Genomic DNA, 24428 nt, shown 5'->3' with positions numbered 1-24428 from the left:
TATAAGGAGGAATATGTACAGGGGAGAACTGGGAGTCGGGGGCAGGCGACCTGGGCTCTCACAGCGCCGCCTCCACGTTGGCATTGCCTCAGAGGAGGTGGCATGCGGAGGCGCCCGTGTCATGTGGGACATAGAGAGAGAACCCCCTGCATGGGCTCGCTGTGAGGGGTGAGTAAGGTCCTGCCGGCAGAGCCCACGGCTGGGCCTGCCACAGCCCCGCGAAAGGGCCCGGAGCCGGTGGTATGCTCCTCCACAGACCAGCCCATGCTCGCGCTCCTTCCCCGGAGGCTTCCAGGCCCCGCTGGTGTTGCGCTGCTCACATGGTCTGCTGGCGGCCCGCCTCCTCATCCTCCACCAGTTTCTAGCCCCACACATCGGTGGCTCTGCAGAACTTGAGTCAGTGGTGGGCTCCCAAGTCCTAACTCATCCTTCTGGGTGGACCACATAAAGATGTTTAAACCAGAGACCAGTGTCTTCTAAGAGTGAATCACCAACCTCCGTATTAAAAATCGGTTCTACTTCCTCATCAGTTAAATTACTAATTTAAAGTACAACATGTTTTTTATTAAGAGAAACTAGCTTACAGAGAAATTTGGCTGAGAATAGACAACTGTTAAGGCCCTTTTTTGTACAGAATGCTGTGCTTTAATAAATCATGATGTTGTAATAGAAAAAAAAATCAGTTCTATTGTTTTGACCTGATTTTAAACATTAAAGAATAATGTCCTTTGTGGAGTACCTGTTCTGTGCCAGACACTCTCCACGTGTTGCCGTTTGGGTCTCATCAATACCTTGGGGGAAAAGGTGAAATGAAGAAACTGTTTGAGATTACACAGCCAGTGTCCTCAAACTGGCAGAAAGAGGATTCGAACCCAGGTGTGTCTACTCCTGCACACCACCCACTTCCACCATCCTGCCTCCCGTAACGGAAGGCAGAACATGTATGCGAAAGCAAGTATAACGAGAACTTTTCTTCATATCTTATTTATACAGAAAAATGACAGTAACTGGTTGGTTTTATAAAATTTCAAGGCAATTAGCCAAGCATTTGTTTTTGATTACAGAGGACCATTAATGAAAGCAAATGACTAAAGCTGTCTGTGTCTGAGGCATGTGGAGCCTCAGAAGCTGAGATAGAAGTGGAAAGTCTCTTTCCACAGTTTTAGAATCTGGATTCTTGGCTCTTTCTTTTATCTGTAGTTATAAAAGAGTGAAGAATTAATGACAAACCACCCTTGCGCCAAGTGATTCCATTTCTATTTATAAAGTCTGAGTGATCGTCCAAGGGTTTGGGTGTGTTTTCATTAAGCAAACTCCAGCAAGACCGTGCACTGGATCTAATATCCCAAATGGAACAGTTTCTCGGGCCCCTCCGCCTGTTTCAGCTACCCTTTGCCTCACAGATGGGCTTTTGTGTCAGCTTTCTGTTGAAAAAGAAAGCCTTACAGGAATGAAACCTGCTGCTTTCTGCCACGCAGATTCCGTTCGTCCTGAGGTTTACTCAGGACTTAGGCAAGCAAGACGCTCTTCACTTGCTGCCAGTGTCCAAGCCAAAGTGCTTGCCTGGAGCCCCGTGTTGTGTCCCGTGGGCTCAGCCAGCGCGCGCTCCGGCCGCTCTGCGTGCTCGGGCAGGTCGCGCGTGGCACAGTGCAGTGGGCGCCAGCCTCAGTCTCAGCCCACTTGCCTCACAGTCACGCGTTTGGACGAATGGGCCTCCCTGAGCTCTGTGCTCCCTCCCGCAGTCAGCACCTCACCATCCCCAGGCTGGACTGTGTCCTCTGTCTCCTCTCCAGCTCTTCCTCCCGCCCAGATTGTATTAAGAAACCGCACTGAACACACTTACTCCGCTTAGGTAGGGATGACTGCTGGGGTTTAGGCTACCAAGGGCTTCTGCATCTCACAAAAAGGGATCACTTAATCCAGACTAGACTCTCACACAGGGTGAACGGAGAAGAGATTTTAACCAGCTGGTGGGACGTGCCTGGTGTCCTTTGTCCATTCTGGGCTGTCAGCACCCCAGGTGGAAGCCAAGGGCAGGGACAAACTCCAGCCAGAGCCCCTCTCAAGAGACTGCCACGTGCTGGCCTCAGTACAGTTCTAGACTCTGCTGGGTGGGTTCGTATCTGTAACACACTGAAGAGGCGACTTGTTCAATAGTAGGGACAGGAGGCCAGGACCAGGATTCTCAGAGCATCTATTCTTATTTCTCTGTAAGATTTTCATGTACTCTACCTCATAGTCTGGTAATTATAAACCTTTCCTATTCCAACTCCAAGCTTGGAAACCTCTTGGGAGCAAAGTATCTAACTTCTACCTTCTCCAGAGAGGGTTGACGTCAGGCCCTTACTGGGTAGAGGATTCGGAGAAGGTGATGGCACACCACTCCAGTACTCTTGCTGGAAAATCCCATGGATGGAGGAGCCTGGTGGGCTGCAGTCCATGGGGTCGCGAAGAGTCAGACACAACTGAGCGACTTCACTTTCACTCTTCACTTTCATGCATTGGAGAAGGAAATGGCAGCCCACTCCAGTGTTCTTGCCTGGAGAATCCCAGGGACGGGGGCGCCTGGTGGGCTGCCATGTGTGGGGTCGCACAGAGTCGGACACGACTGAAGTGACTTAGCAGCAGCAGCAGGGTGGAGGATTATTTAAGGTTGCGTGACTTGTGACTGGCGGGGCTGGAAACAGAGCTCAGGCTTCCTTATGGCTGTGCCACTCCAGCGCCCCTCCATCCCACTGCCGTGCCAGTTACCCGTTGCTGTGCAACAAGCCACCGCAAACCCCACTCCTCAAAGCAGCGCTGCTGCTGCTCACGGGTTTTCAGGCCAGGCGTGCAGACAGGGCTGGGTTGGGCTGCTCTTCTGCGCCGCCTGCTGGGTTACTCACTTGGCTAGCTTCAGATGGGCTGGGCTGAAAGGTCCAGGAAGACATCACTCACGTGTCTGGAACCTCCTTGTGTCTCCTGTGGCCACTTTCTCTCCATATTGTCTCTCCTCTTGTTCATTGTCATAGCCTGAACTTCTTCACAACTAACTATGGTAGCTGCCTTCCTCTAGTGAAAGCAGAAGGAAGCAGAAGTTGGCAGGCCTCTGATACAGTGTGCCTTCTGCTGTGCTCTCTGGATCAAGGCAAGTGACGGGACAGCCGGGATTTGTGGGGAAGGGAAGTAGACCCCACATCTTGATGAGCAGAACAGCGTGTACCTCGAGGAAGGAATGGATGGTGGCCATCTTCAGAGACGAGTCACGACCAAGGTTAACCAACAGATGTCGTGTTCTTTCTCGGTTTCCTGTGGGGTCCTGAGCGAACTTTAGGGAAGCTCAAGTTTGTGCAGACCCAAAGGAGAGAAAGGAGAAGAAAAGCGCCCTGCAACAGCTGCCCGAGGCCACAGTCCTCATTCCCTGGCTGAGCTCCTGGTTGCTTTTGTCTTTACTTGAGTATCAGAAAAGAGGCCGTTGTGTTTGGTGGGATGTGCAGGGTACATCGGGATGTACTTTACAGTATGTAAAGTACAGGATTCAAGCTTGGGCCATCCTACAGTGGGCATTCACAATAATTTGTTTTTAGAGCAACTGCTGTGTCTGTTTTCTGCATCAAGCATTTGAGTGCATGTTCCTAAAGGCTCATCTTCCAGGCAGCCAGTAAAAACAGTGTTTTTAGGTATGTGTGTTGCTAACACGTGGTACACCTACAAGTCGTTTTTTCAGCCATTAATTTCCATCTGTGTGTCAGATTGTGTTCAGTCTCTTAAGAAAAAGCATGTCTTGGGAGGTTTCTCTCCACTGTTCCGACAGCAGAGGATTCTCATTTGGAGAGAGAAGTGCCTGACCCTGGAAAACCAATCTGCCAGCCTTGTCCAGCTCTGGCAACGTCCTTTCTGTATATTCCAACTAACTTGCTTTAAAACGTCTTACATTATGAGAATTATTCTCTTCTCTGAGAAAAACTCCCTTAATCTTCTAAATTTCCTTGGGAAATTTTTCACATGCATTACTTTTTTTCTTAAAAAAAGCAAAAGCTCCAGGCTTTATCTGTTTGCTACAGTTAGATTGTCTTTCCGCCATTTAGATAATTATCCCACCCAGACTATTTTTCCCTAGAAACAGTCAAATAAATAAAATCCTCTAGTACTCTTACCAAGAGAGGGGATGTAAGAGCGGCTGTGGGGGCAAAACTTTCCCAAGTGCTTTGGGAAATCTCGTGTTTTAAGAGATTATCGTGGTCTAGAAAATGAAGAGATTTGTTTTAAATGGAAATTTCTGGTTTCTCAAATGTGTATGAGAAAATGTAATGGTTTTGTACCAACTGTCTAGGGAGTTGGGTCCACTGAAGTCCCATTGACTCTCAATTTGTTTGGCTCAAAAGTTATTGAAGGTGTTTTATGTACTTTTTTAATATAAGTTTGTATAACATTTACACATGGCACGGAGCAAGCATTCAATTCAAAGTCCAGAGTTGTTGTGAATCTCATTGTACTCCTCCTCTGTGTCACTGGCGGTGGAGTTGATGGGTTTGCTCTTGTTCATTTGTTGCTTCTTTTTTTTTGTCTGGGACTAAAATGACATGGATGGCGGCTCTTTAAAACAGTCCAGACCTTTTGGAGGACTTTGGGGATTTTCTTTGATTTTTGTTTTCATTTTCGTATCTTTGCCCCTTCATTTTAGGAAGAAGAATTAGAAGCGCAAATTTCTTTCCTTCAGGGACAGTTGAATGACCTGGAGGCCATGTGCAAATACTGTGCGAAGGCGATGGACACTCATCTCGGTGAGTGCGGGCTCCGGCCCTGGGAACGGCGGCAGCACCAGCCGCGGGCGCCTGTGTCGAGGGCTTCCCATGAGTTACCTCGTGTCACCCTCGCAAACAAGGAAACCAGAGCGCAGAGATTAATCAAATTTCCCAAATTATAACACCAGTCAGTGGAGCAGAAATTCAGAATCAAGCAGTCTGACTCTAGATTTCAGCTCTTAATGGCTACACTGCCCTTTCTAAGTCTCTCTCTAACCTCAAACAGACAAACACGGAGCATTCGAAGTCAAGCAGTCAGCTCCGCTGGTGTGCTGATCTGCCTGTAATCACTCACGTGGTGGTTTCGGCAGTGCTTTCTTTATTTTTTTAATATATATATTTTAATCACCTGTCTGAAATACATGTCGGGACCTTTTCTTCCTTCTGACTGTGCCGATATTCTGAGAAGTGTCCTCGTGTGCCCTTCAGGTTACACGTGAGCGGCCTGTGTCACACCGTGGAGTCCTGGGCCTTCCTTGCTGCATTCGCGAAAGCTCTGTGTCCTGTGTTAGAAAAGGTCTCTACTGTTAGAAAAGGTCTCTACCTCCGATTTGCTTCAGGGACTCCCTGCTGCTTACAAAACGTTTAGACTCCACGTGGTGACCGTTCTCAGCCCGCTCGCGGGCATCCTCTCCCTCCGTCCTTCAGGGCCTAGCATCGTAGTCTGGGAGGAGGTTGGGGAAACCAGACGCGTGCTCTCATGGGCGTGGCAGTGCGCTGTTCTGTGAGTGTGGAGCATCGTGAGGAGTCGGAACACACTCCCCCTGTGAGGGCGCACCAGAGAGCCACCGGATGCCCTTCCCTCTAGCGGGGTCCCCAGCGGGGCCCGTCTCGGGGCCTTCACTGGAGACAGACTGTACATCACACTCCATCCGTTGCCCAGCCTGCCAGGCAATGAGTCCATTACATGCGGCCAAAATGGCTTCGTTCGGACGCAGCCCAAACGCACTGGCCTTGAGCCGGTAACAAGTGATCTCTTATGAGCTTGGAAACGCGCGGGGCCCGCATGGCCAACTGCCTCCCGGCATCTCCCCGGGCTGCATCCCCGCATCTCCCCGGGCCGCGTCCCCTCCCTGCCCTGCCCTCCTCGGCTTCCCTCCGTCCTCTAGGGAGAGGGCACCAGAGGAGGAGATAGCAGGAGAAACCCTAAAGGCGGGTCCCTTCACATCCATTCCCTGCCCCTCCAAAACTGTTCGTACACTTCTTCACAGTCAACTTTTTAAATTCAGATAGAATTAATTTTACACGAATCTTACAGCATCGCAGTTTAAAGTGCATCAGAAAGAAGTAATGAAGAGGTAGTTTATAACTGATGTATATTCCATAATTCTTTATGTACAGAGCAGGAGCTGGCATTTTTCATGACTTTTTTTTTTTTAATATATGTAGCTGTTCAGTTCAGTTCAGTCGCTCAGTCGTGTCGGACTCTCTGCGACCCCGTGAATCGCAGCACGCCAGGCCTCCCTATCCATCACCATCTCCCGGAGTTCACTCAGACTCGCGTCCATTGAGTCGCTGATGCCATCCAACCATCTCATCCTCTGTCGTCCCCTTCTCCTCCTGCCCATAATCCCTCCCAGCATCAGAGTCTTTTCCAGTGAGTCAACTCTTCGCATGAGGTGGCCAAAGTCCTGGAGTTTCAGCTTTAGCATCATTCTTTCCAAAGAAATCCCAGGGCTGATCTCCTTCAGAATGGACTGGTTGGATCTCCTTGCAGTCCAAGAGACTCTCAAGAGTCTTCTCCAACACCTCAGTTCAAACGCATCAATTCCTCAGCACTCAGCCTTCTTCACAGTCCAACTCTCACATCCATACATGAACAGCTACATATATTAAAGAAAAGGGTCGGACACGACTGAGCGACTGAACTGAACTGATACTCCATAGTTAATGTTATTATTTAAATACCAGTTTAATTTTAAAGTAACCGTGAGTATATGTGTGTGCACACACTGTAATTTTTGCTTTTCTGGCTACGTGGGTGACCTTTGTGTTACTCAGTTTTGGGTTTTGACCAAAGTAGAAGAACAGAGAAGTGGCTGTAAACATTTGCTGTAGGAGCTCTAGAAAAGTCCAGTAGTGGGATGTTTCCAAGTTGCTTGGTCCACATAGCAGCTTTTAAAGCAGCTTTACTTAAGCCTCAGGATTTCCAAACAGCTTTTACTCTTTTAGTCAGCACTAAAAGAACATTTTTCTCGTTGCATGGGATGGAGAAGCACTTTTTAATTAAAGAAAAGCCCTTATCAGCTGTGAATTTTCAGCTGACCACAAAAGCAGATTTGTTTTGTGTATATGTTTCACTTTCAGCCAGAATCCCTTCACAGGGCTGTTGACTTCTTTGCTGTAGAAGTAGCCTGACTGCATGTTCATGGTGGGGTTGAGAATCCCCGGTCCTGGGGCCTATGGATTCATTCCATTTCATCCGCATGTGTAACGCTTTACCACAGGGTGTTCCTGGATTGTAGGCAGTTTGGATTTTAAGCAAAAATTTGCGGAAAGCATAAAGATTGAGGTGGGAAGCTCTCAATTTAGTTTTTTACTTACTATATCCTTTAAAAATGACTTTAATACTCTCATATTTTTCTCCATATAAACGTTTCTATTTTTCCTGATTAGTAAAGTAGTACAGCATTTGAAACTGAAAAATCCACTAGTGATTGATTATAGTATAGTAATGCAATCTTTATAAAGGTTAAAATACATAAGCATAATGAGATGTTCATAATGTATTATGAAGTGAAAATAGCAGGTGGCACAGTAGAATATATTTGATGTAGAAATAACCATTGACTGTGGTGGCCTGAGTGAGGAAGAACACAGAGGGACTTTCCAAGGGGCTAGCCTTCCTCTCTGCTTGGAAAACCTGCGGGTGCCTCAAGTGCTTGTGACTGGCACCGTGGGGGCGATCTGCATACTGCAGGCACGAGTCCCCTCTGAGACAGCTGCCGGCACTCCCCTGAAGGTCCGCTGGTGCTGACTCAGCGCTCCCCTGCCGGGGGCGTGGGTTCGGTCCCAGGGCAGGGAACTGAGATCCCGCGTGCCGTGGGCAGAGCGAAAAAGAAAAGCAGCTGCAGTGATGCCTCAGCAGGAGAGACGGGCTCACAAGCACCATACAGGCACGGGGTTGAAACCAGACTCCGTCGCTTCTGAGATCAGCCTGCTTGTGGCTGTACATGAAATGGGTTTGCCAAGATCTATCTCACCAGTTCGTTGCCAAGACTAAGACATTTTTAAAGCCTCGTAGCCAGTGGTTAAGGATCTGCCTTCAGTGCAGGGGATGCAGGTTCAATCCTAGGTCAGGGACTGAGACCCCACATGCCACGGGGCAGCTAAGCCTGCACACTACGGAACCCGAGTGTCAGCACGGATGAGCCTGCGTGCTGCGACTAGGACCCGACGAAGCCACACCTAAAAATTAAATCAAGCCAGCACTGGTTGAGTGTGCAACACAAATCCTCTCCTTCCTCTTGGCTATTTTTCTTTTTTAATTTAAAGTCTGTTGAATTTGTTACACTATTGCTTCCATTTCATGTTTTGGTTTTTTGGCCCCAAGGCCTGACCAAGGATCAGACTTAAACCCCCTGCTCTGGAAGGGAAAGCCTGAGCCGTTGGACCATCAGGGAAGTCCCCTTCCCCTCAACTCCTAGCTGTGCCTTCTATGTGGCCGATCCTGGGAGACCCCGCCTGCCTGCGACCAGAGGAGCTGAGCAGTGACTGGTTGGGGTCCCACGGCTGGACAGCGAGAGCTGGGAGCAGCCCTGTTGAATGTCCCTCAGTCAGACCACGTGCAGAGATGCTGGGGTTGGATCTGCAGGGCCTCACGTTAGGTGTGTGAGCTCTCTGAGCAAGAACAGCTGGCCCAGAACTGCATGGCGCCTTTGTTCCCCTTGGCAAAAGCCCTGCTGAGCCTGGCCGCCCGCTCCCGAGGGGTCCGAGGTGGCCTCAGCGTCTCATCCCACCCCTGCCCTTTTCTGACGTTAAGTATTTTCACTGAGTTCCTCTCAAGGAAATTTTGTATCAGTCTATGTTATTGTCAGACCTGCAGTGATATCTTAAAATGTCAAGTACAGTTCAAGACTGTCTTTTTAACAAAACAGATACAGAGAAAAGCATCTCAGTTAAAAATTACAGAAAGCTGTTTGTTTAAATGGCCCTTTAATTACAGAGGTAATAAAACTGACTCATTACCAGTTTTATTTCCTTATGGTTCTAGAACCCAAAACTGAAAGCATTATTTGTTTTATCAAAAATCTACCAAAATTCTCATTTTATTGCCTCCACATAATTGAGCTTTGTCAATTCAAAGATTTAGAGAGAGGAGTTGAAAATGTGTCTTTTATTAAATCTAAACTTTTCCATCAACTTGACAAGACTTTCTTCACGTGTTCATTTCTCTGCTGCCATAGTCACACCCCTCTCTGCCATCCTGACAATCGGCAGCATGCACCCTGGTGGCTGAGCTGGGCTATTTTTAGGCTCGCCGTCACTCACGCGTAATTGCATGTGGGTGACCTGCCTGCCCTTCTCTGATCTGTGAGCAGCTGGGCCTGCTCCCGGGGAGGGGTTTCCAGCCTCGGGTTGGTATTTAGTTTGCGGCAGCTCGTCCTGCCATTGGTGGGTCACCCAAACAGTGGGGGGTGAAATGCAGTGACGTAAGGGGAGGTAGAGCTATGCCGCCCAGTGGACCTTAGGCTGTTGTCGAGGTGGACACCCTCCAGGCCCTCACGGCTGTTGCTCGTTTCACAGACGAGAAACCGAGACGCGAGGCCTGGGCGGACGAGGGACACAGAGCTCGCTGGCGCAGGGGCCCGGGCCCATCCCAGGCCTCGGCCGCTCTCCCCGCGCTCCCGCGGAGGCCCCGCTCCAGTCAGGAGCCAGGCTTCGGGTCTGCAGTCTTAGTGCACACCTCGCGCCGATTTTGCTCTTGTCATAATATTTATGCAGGAATTAGCGGTAGGAGGAGGTCATTTTTGAAAATTAGTTTATTTGCCTCTGCAAGAGCCTTATGAATCTGATTTGCTGATATTTAGCAAAATAGCATTCAGTAGATGTTTTTAAAAGTGTTCAACAGGCAATTAGCTAGTGACATCTGAGACACAGCAAAGGAAACTGATCACCAGGCGGCTCTCCCTCTGCCAACCACACGGTGGGTGCTGAAAGCTCTCTGTAATTATTAAGAATATGAAACTTTGCATGTAATTGCAGGATGAGATCTGCTTCTCCTGAGGGTCTGTTAGCAGATTCTGACTTGAAGGTCTGAAGGTCTGCACTTCCAACAGCCCCCAGGGCACCTGGTGATCGTGACCCGTGACAGACACCAAGCAGCAGGCAGCGAGAGAACTTAAGATCATTGGGGCAAAATGCAGTTCGCGTGTTCCGAACGCTGTTAGTGGGTCCCTACCCCGCCCTGCAGGCACACGTGCGGGAACTCTGTGGGAGGAGTGCTCGCCCCACCGCCCCCCACCATCTGAGGCAGCCTGCGCACTCCGAACACTGGCGCTGTGCTCAGCCTCTCTTCCTGCCCTGCTCTCTCCTCGTGGAAGGCGTTTCTCCCCAGATTTGATTATCTGGGGAGATAATCAAGACAATCAAGAAAAGACTGCAGACCGTCACTAAGCGCATTCCCTTCGCCCGCCCCTCAATCCAGGACCCATGTGATCACGTTCATGTCCCTTCATTCTTCATCCCAAAAATATCTCACCCTCATCTATTCCTCAAGAGATAGAACCAGCCTTCATGCTGGCTGGAGAGCCTCATGTTGGCCATTCAGCCAGTATTTCCTCAGTACCTGCCCTTGGATGTGAAAATGGGTTTGGGGAGCAGTTGGTTGGGGGTGGAGTGAAATGGAGGAGTGCCTTTAAAGTCAAGCTCAAGGTGCACGGAAGAAGAGAGCGAAGCTCCAGAGGAGGGAGAGAGCACAGAGACTGTCTGCCTCATTAGCAGTGGCTCCAGGGAAGCCAGCAGTCCCCCCGGAGCACCAGCGGTCTGAGGCATTGGGGGCTGGCGCTGAGTCCAGGGATGCAGTGAGCAGGCCTGTCTGCAACGGAAGACCAGGATGTGCCGTGCAGAAGCGGGCGGTTTCGGGGGACTTCTAGTCATGGGGCCTCGTCTCTGAGCAACAGTGGCAAGAGTGAAGGATAAGCAGGACAGGGCCCAGCGAGTGGGTCCTTGCAGAGGGGAGCCCGGATGCTTGAACGGGTTATATTGATATACTGTTATATTGATGAGATTTTTGTGGAATTTCCACAGAAGTGGTTAGTTTAACGAATTTTTTCCCCCTTTTATTTCAGTGTCCCAACATCTGTAATGGGTAATGCTTAAATATAAGGAGATTATAAAGAGCATAATCTTCCTTCTTCACAGAAGCAAAAGGAAAGAGCCTTTCTATCACCATTCATTCTGCCTCTTACTAGAAAGGAAATGTGCATTACTTTGAAAATTCTAAACATTTCACATTTCTGCCTTTAATATTATGAGGTATGAAAAGGTACTATGTTTTTCCTTTTCTACACACAGATTCGACTTAAAGTAGTGCATTAGTGACTGAGAAGTTGTATGTTAATGAAACAGTTGTGAACACTGCCTTGAAACCACTGTGTGGTGGAACTGGCTAGGCAAAGGCTTTACGCGGTTAGTAGTTTGTGAGTTAAATAAAAATGTTTGCACTCAGGGCATTTAGCAGCCTCTGAAGGTAATCTGTTTGGACTTGGATTTCTAAACTCTGAATTGCTTATGTGCAGCTAGTCAGCTCAGTTTATTAGAGCTGAGGTGTAGCCTTAAAATGATGGAGAAGGCAGTGGCAACCCGCTCCAGTATTCTTGCTGAGATAGTCCCTTGGACAGAGGAGCCCGGTGGGCTATAGTCCTTGGGGCCGCGAAAAGCTGGACATGACTGAGCGACTGAGCTCGCAGCCTGAAAAGCAAGTGCACGCGTTATGTCTGTGTCGGCTTTCGGGGGAGATCTTCGTTTCCGTCAGCTCCAGAAAGGTGAACGCTGACTGAATCCAGGAAGTCGGGCGGGAGGCCCTGCTGAGGACACCGCGCTCGGGCTCCTCTCCTCGGGGTGCGCCCTGCCCGCGGCCCCTTCCGTGAGAGGGCCTGGGCGATGAGCCCGGGGCCGGGCGGTCTGGCTGCTGTACGAGGCCGAGGGCGTCCCATCCAGTTCTCATCCACCCACATCTGAGCCAGGGACCTTCTGTGGAAGTGGGGTCTGGACAGACGTCCTCGCGGTGGGAGGACGGCAGGAGGGGCACGAGGGAGCACCTCCAGGGACCCGAGGGCAGCGCGCCCGCACCGCGGCTCTGACCGGGCCCTCCGCCGCGAGTGCACGTTCCCCCCGTTGTCAGCCATAACGCTTGTCCGTTCGCTTCTGGTCCATTAGCCCCTAAGGCAGTAGACACACCAGGAAGCTATTTATGGATTTTCCTTAAAGCAGAGCAGCCCACAGGCAGGCCGTGCGAGCAGGTGCTGTTGCCGCGGCCCCGGGGCCGTCGTCCTTGGGCTCGTGAGAGGACCCTCGAGGCTCCTGCTGCCTTCCAGGGGCACGCGGGCAGGGGAGGCCCCAAAGGCACAGAGCCAGCCCCCGGGGCGCCTTCCAGAGGCTCCTGGGGCTTCCCTCATGGCGCGGGCCACGGCGGTCAGAGGACCACCCGGGGCCGGGGGCATGGAGGCGTCTGCGAGGGGCCGGGGGCTGCGCGCCGGCCTGAGACTCCAAAGACAGCGGCCGTGAGGTCGGCGGAAGAGAGCATGGGAAGGGGAGGCCCTGAGGAGCCAGGGGGGCTTCCCACGGAGGCCGATGGACCAGAGGCTTCTGCTGCTCTGGCTTCTTACCCACCGCTGCCCAACCGCCGCCCTCTGCTTTCCCGCCAGCACCGCCACTGCTCCCTGAAGTCCTGGGGCCTATGGGAGCCTGCCAGCAAGGCGGGGCGTCCCGGGGGCGGGGCGGGGCGGGGCGGGGCGTCCCGGGGTGGGGCGGGGCGGGGCGTCCCGGGGCGAGGCGTCCCGGGGGCGGGGCGGGGCGTCCCGGGGGCCGGGCGGGGCGTCCCGGGGCGGGGCGGGGCGTCCCGGGGGCGGGGCGGGGCGTCCGGGGGCGGGGCGGGGCGTCCGGGGGCGGGGCGGGGCGTCCCGGGGGCGGGGCTCCTTGTCCATCGAGTCTTGGTTCCGCGTGGCCAGCAGGACGTGGTGAGACCTCAGCTCTGAGTGGGAGAGTCAGTCTACACACTCACTCAGATGTGCGAAATTCTTGCTCCGACGTTCCATTCCCAGCAGTGGCAGCCCGAGGCCTAACTCTGCCGGTTAAAGGCAGACTTGCTTCTTTACTGGTCGCCCGTCTCGTCTGGACCGAGGCCCACAGCTAGTTTCTCCGCCCTGTCTCCTCGCCTCGCCCAGGTGGGTCAGGACTCCGGGGTCTCCCTTGTCTCTGTTGGAGGAAGGGCCTCTGAGTGCCTTCTGGTCCCTGCTGGCCTCTGCGGACAGTTCTGTCCCTGCCAGAGCTTCTGACTGTCCTGTCGGCTTGAAGCCTCGGCCCTGAAGGCCTTCGGTCCTTAGTGCTTCAGCCATGAGTCCCAGCACGTTGAAGGCAGGAACAGGCGCCGGGGCCGAGCCTTCAGCTTCAGGCGGTGCTCCCAGCAGACCATCCAGGAGGCAGCAGGAGGTCATGTTCCCCGGGGCAAGCAGGATGCGCAGGGCACTCGCTGTCCACAGTCACCTCTCTTCCTGGCCCCCGGAGCTACACGTGGGCTCCACGGGCCTCCCTCCGCTAGATCCTCAGGCATGAGACTCCTGGGCCTCTTGCCGAGGCCCTGGAGCCCTCACACCCACCGGCCAGACTCCCTACTGGCCCCGGGAGCAGAGCCCGGCACCCTCGCAGCTCAGCGAGCCGAACCTCTGCCTTTCCAAAGCTCCCAGGCAGCCCTCTGCCTCCCAGCTCAGCCCTAAAAGCCCAGGCAGAGTCGTCAACACAAAGGCAACCTTTTCAGTCCTCCCAAAGACCTCCAGAACTCTCGTCAGTTTTCTGCATTTGGTTGCCATTAATGTCTTGTTGAGTGGATTTTGTGTGTGTGTGTGTGTTTATTGAGAGAGAACAAATTGTTACAGGCTTTTAAGGAGACCAAAAACATTCAGTCTCTAATTATATCTATTATCCCATTCCCATTCATCTTGCTTTCTTGTTTTGAGTGGGCCTTTCTAATAGCCACAAACTCCAGTCACATTCTGAATAAACTCAGGCTGCTGTTTCTCTGCTGTTGTCTGAAAGAGGACTTGTCGGCATGGTATGTAGATTCATTCTTGGTGAGGGTTCTAATAAACTGGCAGGCTGGACTTATGTTGATGGGACTTAGTCTTCACCTCGCCCCTTGCGGGAAATACTTTTTGGAAGAAAAGCTATGAAAAACCTAGATCACATATTAAAAAGTTGAGACATCACTTGGTCAGCAAAGGTCCATCTGGTTAAAGCTATGGCTTTTCAAGTAGTCATGTATGGATGTGAGAGTTGGACCATAAAGAAAGCTGAGAGCCGAAGAATTGATGCTTTTGAACTGTGGTGTTGGAGAAGACTCTTGAGAGTCCCTTGGACTGCAAGGAAATCCAACCAATCCATCCCAAAGGAGATCAGTCCTGAGTGTTCATTGGAAGGACTGATGCTGAAGCTGAAACTAGTACTTTGGCCACCTGATGTGAAGAGCTGACGCATTGGAAAAGACCCTGATGCTGGGAAAGATTGAGGGCAGGAGGAGAAGGGGACGACAGAGGATGAGATGGTTGGATGGCATCACCAACTCGATGGACATGAGTTTGGGTAAACTCCAGGAGTTGGTGATGGACAGGGAGGCCTGGCGGGCTGCAGTCCATGGGGTCACACAGAGTCAGACACAACTGAGCGACTGAACAGCAGCAACAAGGCCTGCAGTATTTCGAAATGCAGGTTCCAAGGGTGTTTTTCCATGTTTGTTGAGTCAGTCACTACTCACCATGCCCCTGAAGTCTGCCAGCTATCCTGCTGAGGGCTGGGTGTAGCCCTGAGCCAGACCCCGCTAGGGGTGACAGCCAACCGATAAGCCAGCGTTGGGTGTGACAGCGCTTTCGTCAGCGCCATAGAGGAGCTGATGCCAGGGGCCCCGAGGGTGGCCTGGGCACACAGTCAGGGTGGGCAGGAAAGCCACTCCCAGGAGGATGCAGGAGAGCTAAGGGTGGAGGCCCCGGGCCCAGGCAGGCTGAGTGATGCCCCCACTCGCCTGGGCTCCAGAGGCTGAGGGGCCAGGCCTGGGGCGGAGCCTCGGACAGCGTGACGGAGTACAGGGCCGAGAGCCAGGCTCACAGGCCGAGTCACTGGGCTCCTGGTACGGCCCCAGGAAGGGAGGGAGCAGCTTCAGTGGAGGGTGAGCCTCTTCTTGCACGGGTTCTCGTCTTGGTGCTCGGACGGTGTCATTGTAAAAATGTGTTTTAATTGCTGCCCCCAACCAAGATGGAGAAGGACATGGCAACCCACTCCAATGTTCTTGCCTAGAGAACCCCAGGGACGGGGGAGCCTGGTGGGCTGCCGTCTATGGGGTCGCACACAGTTGGACACGCCTGAAGCAAATTAGCAGCAACAGCCCAACCAAGAGTCTCCAGAGGAGCCCTGCGGGGGGGGGGGGCACTTTCACTCACGCGTCCCCTCTTTAAGAACCCCCTCACGCAGCGCCGGGGGCTCAGGTGCGCCGTGCAGAAGTCCACGACCCTCGCTCGCTGAAGCTCTCGGTGAGCAGCTCAGCGTGACGCCAGTGCTCAGAGCTGGCTCAGCGGGTCTTCAGGTCAAGTCTGCATGAAGGTCAGGCCTCACGCAGAGAGAGAGACAGCTCCGGTGAAGGGGTTAAGTCTTGCTGACTCCACAGGCATCACTATCTGGCGACAACCACAGTGCTGTGGGTTTGTCCTTTTCTTTTTACCATTATGTTGAATTGACAACATACTTTACCATTTATATTTTTTAAAGATTGTTGTTGTTCAGTTGCTAAGTCGTGTCCGACTCTTTGTGGCCCCATGGACTGCAACACGCCAGGCCTCCCTGTCCATCACCAACTCCCAGAGTTTACTCAAACCCATGCCCATCGCATCGGTGATCCATCCAGCCATCTCGTCCTCTGCCGTCCCCTTCTCCCCTTGCCTTCAATCTTTCCCAGCGTCAGAGTCTTCTCCAGTGAGTTGGCTCTTCTCATCAGGTGGCCAAAGTATTGGAGCTTCAGCTTCAGCATCAGTCCTTCCAATGAATGTTCAGGCTTAATTTCCTTTAGGATGGACTGGTTGGATCTCCTTGCATTCCCAGGGGCTCTCAAGTTCCACCACCACAGTTCAAAAGCATCAATTCTTCCGCGCTCAGCCTTCTTTATGGCCCAACTGTCACATCCATACTACTGGAAGAACCATATGTGGACCCTTGGTCAGCAAAGTGACGTCTCTGCTTTTTAATACAGTTTGTCATAACTTTTCTTCTAAGGGGCAAGCGTCTTTTAATTGCATGGCTGCAGTCAGTGTCTGCAGTGATTCTGGAGCCCAGAAAATAAAATCTGCCACTGTTTCCACTATTTTTAGATAGTTTCTTTAACTTCTGTCACCAGGAGGACCTGGTCTGTAGCCAGAGGGGTGAACTAACAGCACTGAACCCTGGTAAGTGTAGGGAGCCTCGCGGAGACGTCGGGTGAATGCTCTGTGCTGTCCACCCTGTCGCAGGTCAGCAAGGGCAGCTCTGGGCTCTCAGCGGAAGTAAGACACACCTGTCACTGTGAGAACACGTTCATGGGGCGTTGGTGGGAGGCTCTGTGTCCCAGGCTCTGTGCCCCCTCTCCTGTACCCGGCAGAGCATCCCTGGTAGAAAGAGTTGCTGTGCAGTGTGGCAGAGGAATTCCCTGACTGGTCTGAAGTGATGGTGCGGCAGCAGATAAATTATACTCAGGGCATTAGTTATAAAATGTCATTCTTTTATTTTTCAGTAAATATTCAAGATGTGATATTACAGGAAAATTTGGAGAAGGAGGATCAGATTCTGGTTTCCCTGGCTGGACTAAAGCAGGTATGTCCGTTCACCTGACCCGGTGTCACCCAGGCCAGCCTTTCGTGCCTGTCATGGGGGGAGGGCACCCCAGGCACGGACGTCCCGCCCACATTGCCTTCCACACGGAACCCTCCTGCGTGGCCCGGCTCCTCCTAGCAGTCACGTCTGAGCAGCCCGCAGCCAGGCTGGTCCTCAGTCCCCCCGCCCCCAACCTCTCACCCCTTCCTCTCCGCCGCTGCTGCGGAGGGTGTGTCCCGCTCAAGTCCAGTCATGCCCCTGTAGACTCGTGGACGTCCTGGGAGCACAAGGCCCAAAGAATCTCCTCTTCTAAGCAGCCTGGGCCCCTCGAGGGCCGTACTTGGTGGACAGACGGAGCAGCAATATCCGTGAAGGGGTGCAGGCTCTCACCGTCAGCCCACCTGACTGGCCCTCAGCCGGGTGGGCCCCCCCCGGAGCCGAGGGCGCTCCTGCGCCGGGGTGGACGCGGGGTGTCTTCCCCTCCAGGAGGACCCCAGAGGTTGCCCCGTGCCTGTCCCCATGTGGGCCTGGCGGTGCAGGCTGGGACGGCTCCGTGTCGTCCATAAGGCAGAGCTGAGTTTTTTTGTTCTTTCTTTCTTCCCGCCGTATATTCATACCCACATCAGGGAAGACCACTCAGGGGACCTCCCTGGCGGCCCAGCGGTTAGGTCTCCGTGCCTCCACTGTGGGGGCCACAGGTTCAGTCCCTGGTCAGGGAACTGAGACCCCCACAAGCCTCAAGGCACAGCAAAAAAAAACAAGACTGGTCAGTGGAGTCGGGGTCAGATGTACCCGAGGTTTAGGTGACGCTTAGAGGCAGACCCGTTGGGCTTCCTCATGGATCGTCTTCTTTGAAATCAGATCAAAGACATCCTGAAGGGCTCCCTGCGTTTCAACCAGAGCCAGCTGGAGGCCGAGGACAACGAGCAGATCAGCATTGCAGACGACCACTACTGCTCCAGCGGCGCCGCCCAGCAGGTACCACTGCTCCCAGGGCGGGGCAGGCCGCCCTGGGGGCGCTCACCGCGGGAGGGGCGAGCCCCGGAACCGCACATGGCGGGTACCGCACACAGCTGTGCGGGGTGTGGACTCGGGGCGGTGCCATCCGCTGTGGACAGGCGGCTCCCGCGCTTGGGCAGCGCACAGCCTGCACGCCTGTAAGCAGCAGCTTCAGCCTGTTAGGAAGCCGGCTATCTGCCTGTTTCCAGTTTGGCTGCAGCCCTGGCCTCCCTTCCCCTTTAGCAGGGGGAGTGCCGACCCTTCTTCCTCGTCTCGAGTGTACTTCACTTGGCGGGAAGCTTTTTGGCCTTCAAGGGGAGGGGCTTCTCGGTGTCTATCACCCTGTAAGCCACGTGGGTCAGGGAATGTTTTCTGTGAAGGCCCAGGGAGTGAATATTTTAGCAAAATTTCATCCAAGTAACCTTCTCAAAAAGTAGCATCCAGATGCTTACAAGCTGTATTCCTTTTTATGATTTTAAAGAAGCAGAACGGCATTTTCAAATGGGGCTCCTTCAGCTTTAAGAGTGCTCTTCCAGCAGAGCGCCCTCTGAGGTCCTTTCTCGCTCGGTGCTCTTTGGCAGAGGCCCTTCCCGGTCCATGTGTGTGTAGACGCTCCCAGTGCCCCCAGTGTCCTGGGAGACAGCGCACAGGAGGGGGCGAGGCCAGAGGCCAGCCCCTGGGGGCGGGGGAAGGGGGCAGACCCAGACCCCTCAAAGGAGCCCCCTACCCGCGGGAGGAGCCCCGTGCCCGCGAGGCCGCGGGAGGACCCAGGGCCTGCCCAGAGCCCCCTCACCGCGCCCCCTCCGGCCCTGACCCCTTTGCAGGCCCCGCCAGCAGCCCCGGGTCGTCGGGAGCGGCCGGGCACTGACGACTTCGTCCTGGTCTCCAAGGACGGCGAGGAGCGCGGCGCCGGGCCGAGCCCCGCGGGCCAGGCCCAGCCGCTGCGGCCACTCCGGGGCGCCGCCCGGCCGGTGCTCGTGTTCTCCGACCCGCTGACCGGCCCGGCCTCCGCCTCGTCCAGCAACCCCAGCTCCAGCCCTGACGACGACAGCAGCGGCCACAGCAAGGACTCGGGCTTCACCATCGTGAGCCCCCTGGATCTCTGACAGCCGCCGGCCACCCCGCTGCCGCGGAGACGCCCCTGCGAGACGCCCCTGCGCGCGCTCCAGCTGCCACCCTCGGGGGCGCCCACCTCTCCTCCGCACTCCCGGGCCGTCGGGGGAGGGGAGCGGGCCTCCAGCCTCCCCTGGGGCGCCGGCCAGGACCGCTGGGCGCAGCGCAGCAGGGCTCCAGCGTTCTCCCGCCTCAGACCCCACGGACCCGGCTGTCAGCGCCCCTCCTGGGACAGCCCAGACAGCCGTCGGAAACGAAGGCCGCGAGCGCTGAGCCGGCCTTGCTGCACGCCCCGCTGGCGCCGCCTGCAGCAGGGCCTCCAGGAGCAGGGCAGCTCCGCGGAGGCCCCGCTTCCCCCTGTTGCTTGGCTCATCCCTTTGAAGAGAAGGTCAAAAGAGGGTTGACCTTTGCTGTGGAAGTCCGGACTGACCCTCAGCTGGGTCACCCCCCAGCCAGACTCTGTGAGCGCAGGCAGCCCACTTCACCGCTTTTGTCCCCAGCCTCTGCATCTGGGAAAGGAAGTGTCAGATGGAATGGTCTCGGGTTCTCAATTTTGCTGATGCTAAAAGCCTGTGTGAACAGCAAAAATGACATGTGCCTTGCTCTGTCATTTAAGTCACATACTAGCTAATACCTTCTGTTACTATAAATGTAGCAATTTCTTAATATTTTAAGTCTTTTTTTTATGATTTCTGGATTTTCAGTGAATTTTGCTATTTACCAGCCAGATAAGTTCAGGGATTGCTAACAGTAATCTAAGTCACACATTGTTCTATGTCTCAGTCTACAAATTGCTTTTAATTTTTTACTGTTTTCCACTCGCTTTGTTTTTCCATGTAGAGTTCATTTCAGAATAAGAGCCTCGGTTACTGGCTGGCTGCTCACCTGTGTGAGCAGGAAACTGCACTATTATTAAAGTAACAGGTTTAATTTTCTAACTGGAATGATACTGAGTGAAGACCAGTGGAGACGCACACCTTAATTGAGCACACTATCAACAGGCAAATGATAGGAGCCAGGCCGAGGACTTATTTGGTCAAAGGACATTTCAGGGTCTGGGCAGAAATAAATTCAGTATATCAGCCTGAGCAGATGTCGTGAGCAAACAGTGAGGTGCCACAGTGCAGATCCCACATAGTTTACGAGTGGCTGAAAAGAAAATGCACAAATCAAAAAGCAGTTATTGAGGATTTAGAAACCTTTCACCCTTCCAAAATTTGCGAGCAGTTTGGTTTGGGAGAAGCAGTCACTAGGCTGCAGTGTCCAGTAGCTGGCGCTTCACTGATCTGGAAAATAAAGTGTGGTGTCAGCGACTCAGCTGGCCGGAGGACCTCGGCAGCTGCTGCAGCCGCTCCACGCGCCCCTGGGTCACGGTCCGCACGGGGTCCAGGCTCGCCCCGCAGGACCTGAGAGGCTGAGACGGGGGCGAGGGGTTGGTGGCCTCACAGACAGTGGCCACTGTGTAAAGTCGGGGCCACTGTATGTACCGAAAGCAAAATGCCAAACCAGACACGCTTCTGACAAAGCTGTTTACCAAGTCGCTGGCCACTCTTAGTAGAATTACCTTGAACTGGAAGTTTTTAAAGGTAAACTCTCATTTAAATGCACGTACTGCTGTTGGAGAAATATCATCAAACGCCTTTTTAATGTGGCCACTGCTTCATACAGTGAAAAGCTATGTACAGCATGTTGCTGCCAGGCCGGTGGCCTTTACACGGCCTGCGCACCCAGCAGGGTCTCCAGCCGGGAGCAGCCGTCTGCCCGCAGTGCCCTTGAAGCCCGTGGCTCTGCACGTTCTGGCTCTCAGCAGGCATGCTGCCAGAATCATCCAGAACCCAGAGGCCCCAGCAATCATACATAAGCAAGTAAAACTTGTTTTAGGATTTGGTTCCTCCCCGATGCCCCCAGTAAATACTGATTAGACCACACAGTCCATCTGCATCTTAAGACGTTGTTTTCTGTTAGGAGAATGTCTTCAAAGGAACTAGAGTGGCTAGTCTGTTGTTCACAATGGAACTGAATCATGACGTCTTTGTATACAAACACAGCATATTTGGGCCCGGAAGAGAATTTCTTGTTAAAGAGTTTATTTGCCTCCATAAGCAGGGCTGCTACATACATTCACAGTTTTAATAGACTGCAATTAGCTATTCCAGTTGTGCTTTAAAATCCCCCAAATTATTTCCATTATTGAGTGCAAAGCAAATGTCCCATCCGGCGGACAGTTGGTCCTAGAGTTACAGACTCTGATCACCTCTAGAAAGTCCCCTCATGCTCCAGTCTCATCGTTTGCCTTCTCGGGTATGACCTCGAGGCTCCGCCGCGGCTTCGGGGCGTCGGCGTTTTCCGTGCCTGGCTTGTTGAGTCCACAGGAGACGGCCGCGTAGTGGATCTGCTTCAGGTTCTCCACGGTCTCATTCTTGGCGTATTTCAGGAGGTCGGCTTGTCCCTGTGGTGAAAGAGGAATGAGACAGCGTGAGCGGGGACGCGGCTCGTGGGCAGTCCGACAGCAGGGGGCGTCCACTGGGGCGGAAACGTTTGAGGCCTCAAGAGGGTGCGTTCATTTCCGAGAGCACTGACTCCAAATAGGTCAGTTTAACAACAACAACAAAAGCTAGTTCTCCCAGTTCTCGACAGCAGACTCCCAGTGTGCTGCCTTTCAGCCCTCTCCACTTTCTGGGGTATTTTATTTTACATACATGGAATCAAGCAGTTATATTGTTCTTCAGCTTCCTTTATTTTTCTCCACCAAAAGTCACGTCTCGGCAATCTTTCCATGTCAGTATATACAGATCTACCATAGGCTGACAGAATTTTTAAAATTCTCCAGATGGTCTCGGGTAATTAAGGTGGTAATAACAAGAGTTCTCTATCTGCTTGAGTCTTACATTTCTCATGTTCAGACAAGTTATCACAACATTGTCAACAGCCCAGACCGTTGTCCAGCGGCGACACCAAGGACCCTTACCTGTGACAAAGCCAGGCCTGGGCGCCCCCTCACTCCTACGCTGCCCTGCGCGCCTGCAGCTCCAGGCCCCCAGACCTGGCGCTGGGACGAGGCTGAGCAGAGAAGGGTCTGAGGCTGGGAGGGCGCTCGCTGCGGCGGCGTTCACTCCCGTCGCTTCAGAGCCCATCGGAAGAGCAAAGGCCACTGAAAATGCCGTCGCCCACCCATGACCCAGGGGCTCTGGATTTGGACACACCGACCACGCTGGCTTGGCAGTGTTTTCATTTGAGAAACTGAAACGCTATTTGGTTTCACATTCTGCTTCCAGTTTTATAACTAATTCCATTTTCTTTGTACCTTGAAAGACTTACAATAACCTTACAGGTCAAATATTTAAGGTTCTCATTTAGAAAATAATCTCTAGACGATGTAGCTGAAGGCAGGGCTCTTGCTGACCACTGCTCAACCAGGGCTGGGGCAGAGGCTGGAGCAGCCGGGAAAGGAATGGCCTCAGCAGGCGCAAAGCACCGGAGCCAGCAGCCGCCCAGCAGCAGCGGGCCCGTCAACAAGCTTACTGTGTGACCGCGAAAGATGTCCTCGTTATTAATAAAAGCGTGTCAAAGCATATCAGTGGTGTGCAGTTTTTTAATCACAATTCATTGCTCTTACTGAGCTAAAACATCAGGGGTACTGTTATTTCAGGTACGTTTGTCAAAGCTTTCTTGTCAAAGTATCAGAAAAATGGAGGGCCCTCCTTCTGAGGGGCGTGACCAGTGTGGCCACAAAGGCTCTCCTGCCCTCAGCCACCACGTGCAGTGATCACGTGGCTGAGGGCGGAGAGCAGAGACGGCCACCTGCCGCCCCGGGGCCGGCTGGCACCTTCCTTCACGTTACACACAGTGGAAGGAAGAGGAAGAGGGCATTCAGAAGGAGGCACCAGGTGTCAAGTGCTGTTGATCTTCAGGAAAACGGGAGCGCAGTTACGAGTGGCTGGAGCTCAGCGTTGTCTGGGGCCCACAAGGACTTCGAGGCTGCTCTGGAGCCAAAGCCCCCAGCTGAAGGCTCACTCGGATGGTGGGTTCCAGGCTGCCCCTTCCTGCTCAGCTTCCTGTCCACCCAGGAACAGCCTTCACTAATGTAACCAGGCCGGATCCTGTGGGGCCTTACCCAGACAGGACTTCCCTCCCACCCCCATCCGCTGCTTTAGCTGCTCTCTGGAGCACCCAGATAACTGTATCTGATGCACATTTCCTAAATTATTTCACAGATGTGAAACTGCCCCCCACCAAATGGAAGGTGCTAACTACCTGATGACCTTGAGCACACAGCCCCCAGGCCTCCTGGAGCCTAAGGACTGGTAACGCTAACCCCTGTGACAGTGCCCCATTACCTCACACCATCAGTCCATCAGAGCTGTGCATGAGCGACCACATACCCTGGGACCCCTTCCCTCCCTTTAAAAACGCTTTGCTGGGCAACTGACAAACAACTCATCTCAAAAATACACAAGCAGCTCCTGCAGCTCAATTCCAGAAAAACGACCCAATCGAAAAATGGGCCAAAGAGCTAGACGTTTCTCCAAAGAAGACATACGGATGGCTAACAAACGTGAAAAGATGCTCAACATCACTCATTATCAGAGAAATGCAAATCAAAACCACAATGAGGTACCATTTCACACCAGTCAGAATGGCTGCGATCCAAAAGTCTACAAGCAATAAATGCTGGACAGGGTGTGGAGAAAAGGGAACCCTCCTACACTGTTGGTGGGAATGCAAACTAGTACAGCCACTATGGAGAACAGTGTGGAGACTCCTTAAAAAGCTGGAAATAGAACTGCCATACGACCCAGCAATCCCACTGCTGGGCATACACACCGAGGAAACCAGAATAGAAAGAGACACATGTACCCCAATGTTCATCGCAGCACTATTTATACTAGCCAGGACATGGAAGCAACCTAGATGTCCATCAGCAGAGGAATGGATAAGAAAGCTGTGGTACATATACACAATGGAATATTACTCAGCCGTTAAAAAGAATACATTTGAATCAGTTCTAATGAGGTGGATGAAACTGGAGCCGATTATACAGAGTGAAGTAAGCCAGAAAGAAAAACACCAGTACAGTATACTAACACATATATATGGAATTTAGAAAGATGGTAATGATAACCCTGTATGCAAGACATCAAAAGAGACACAGATGTATAGAACAGTCTTTTGGACTCTGTGGGAGAGGGAGAGGGTGGGATGATTTGGGAGAATGGCATTGAAACATGTATAATATCATATATGAAACAAATTGCCAGTCCAGGTTCGATGCAGGGTACAGGATGCTGGGGCTGCTGCACGGGGATGACCCAGAGGGATGGTACAGGGAGGGAGTTGGGAGGGGGGTTCAGGATGGGGCACACGTGTATACCCGTGGCAGATTCATATTGATGTATGGCAAAACCAATACAATATTGTAAAGCCTCCAATTAAATAAATTTAAATTTTAAAAAATAATGCTTTGCTGAAACCCTCTGGAGAGTT

The 24428-nt window shown here is 52.7% G+C and overlaps 2 protein-coding genes across 7 annotated transcripts in view; one reads left to right on the top strand and one right to left on the bottom strand.

Annotated features, from left to right (window-relative positions):
• Window positions 1-19613, top strand: part of TBC1D5 (TBC1 domain family member 5) — a 588062-nt gene extending 568449 nt beyond the window's left edge. For all 3 annotated transcript variants that reach the window (XM_018053168.1, XM_018053179.1, XM_018053183.1), the window contains 4 exons: window positions 4664-4763; window positions 16753-16832; window positions 17694-17810; window positions 18656-19613. In XM_018053168.1, coding sequence (XP_017908657.1) covers window positions 4664-4763; window positions 16753-16832; window positions 17694-17810; window positions 18656-18937 — 579 coding nt within the window. In that variant the 3' untranslated portion in view covers window positions 18938-19613. The remainder of the gene's footprint in view (window positions 1-4663; window positions 4764-16752; window positions 16833-17693; window positions 17811-18655) is intronic.
• Window positions 20024-24428, bottom strand: part of PLCL2 (phospholipase C like 2) — a 213320-nt gene continuing 208915 nt past the window's right edge. For 3 of the 4 annotated variants that reach the window (XM_018053147.1, XM_018053158.1, XM_018053152.1), the window contains one exon: window positions 20024-21393. In XM_018053147.1, the coding sequence (XP_017908636.1) occupies window positions 21214-21393 (180 nt within the window). In that variant the 3' untranslated portion in view covers window positions 20024-21213. The remainder of the gene's footprint in view (window positions 21394-24428) is intronic. The other variant, XR_001918544.1, reaches the window with a different exon arrangement.

This window comes from Capra hircus, chromosome 1 (genome assembly GCF_001704415.2).
Source record: "Capra hircus breed San Clemente chromosome 1, ASM170441v1, whole genome shotgun sequence".
Classification (NCBI taxonomy): Eukaryota; Metazoa; Chordata; class Mammalia; order Artiodactyla; family Bovidae; genus Capra; species Capra hircus.
This window is presented reverse-complemented; position numbering and strand designations above follow the sequence as displayed.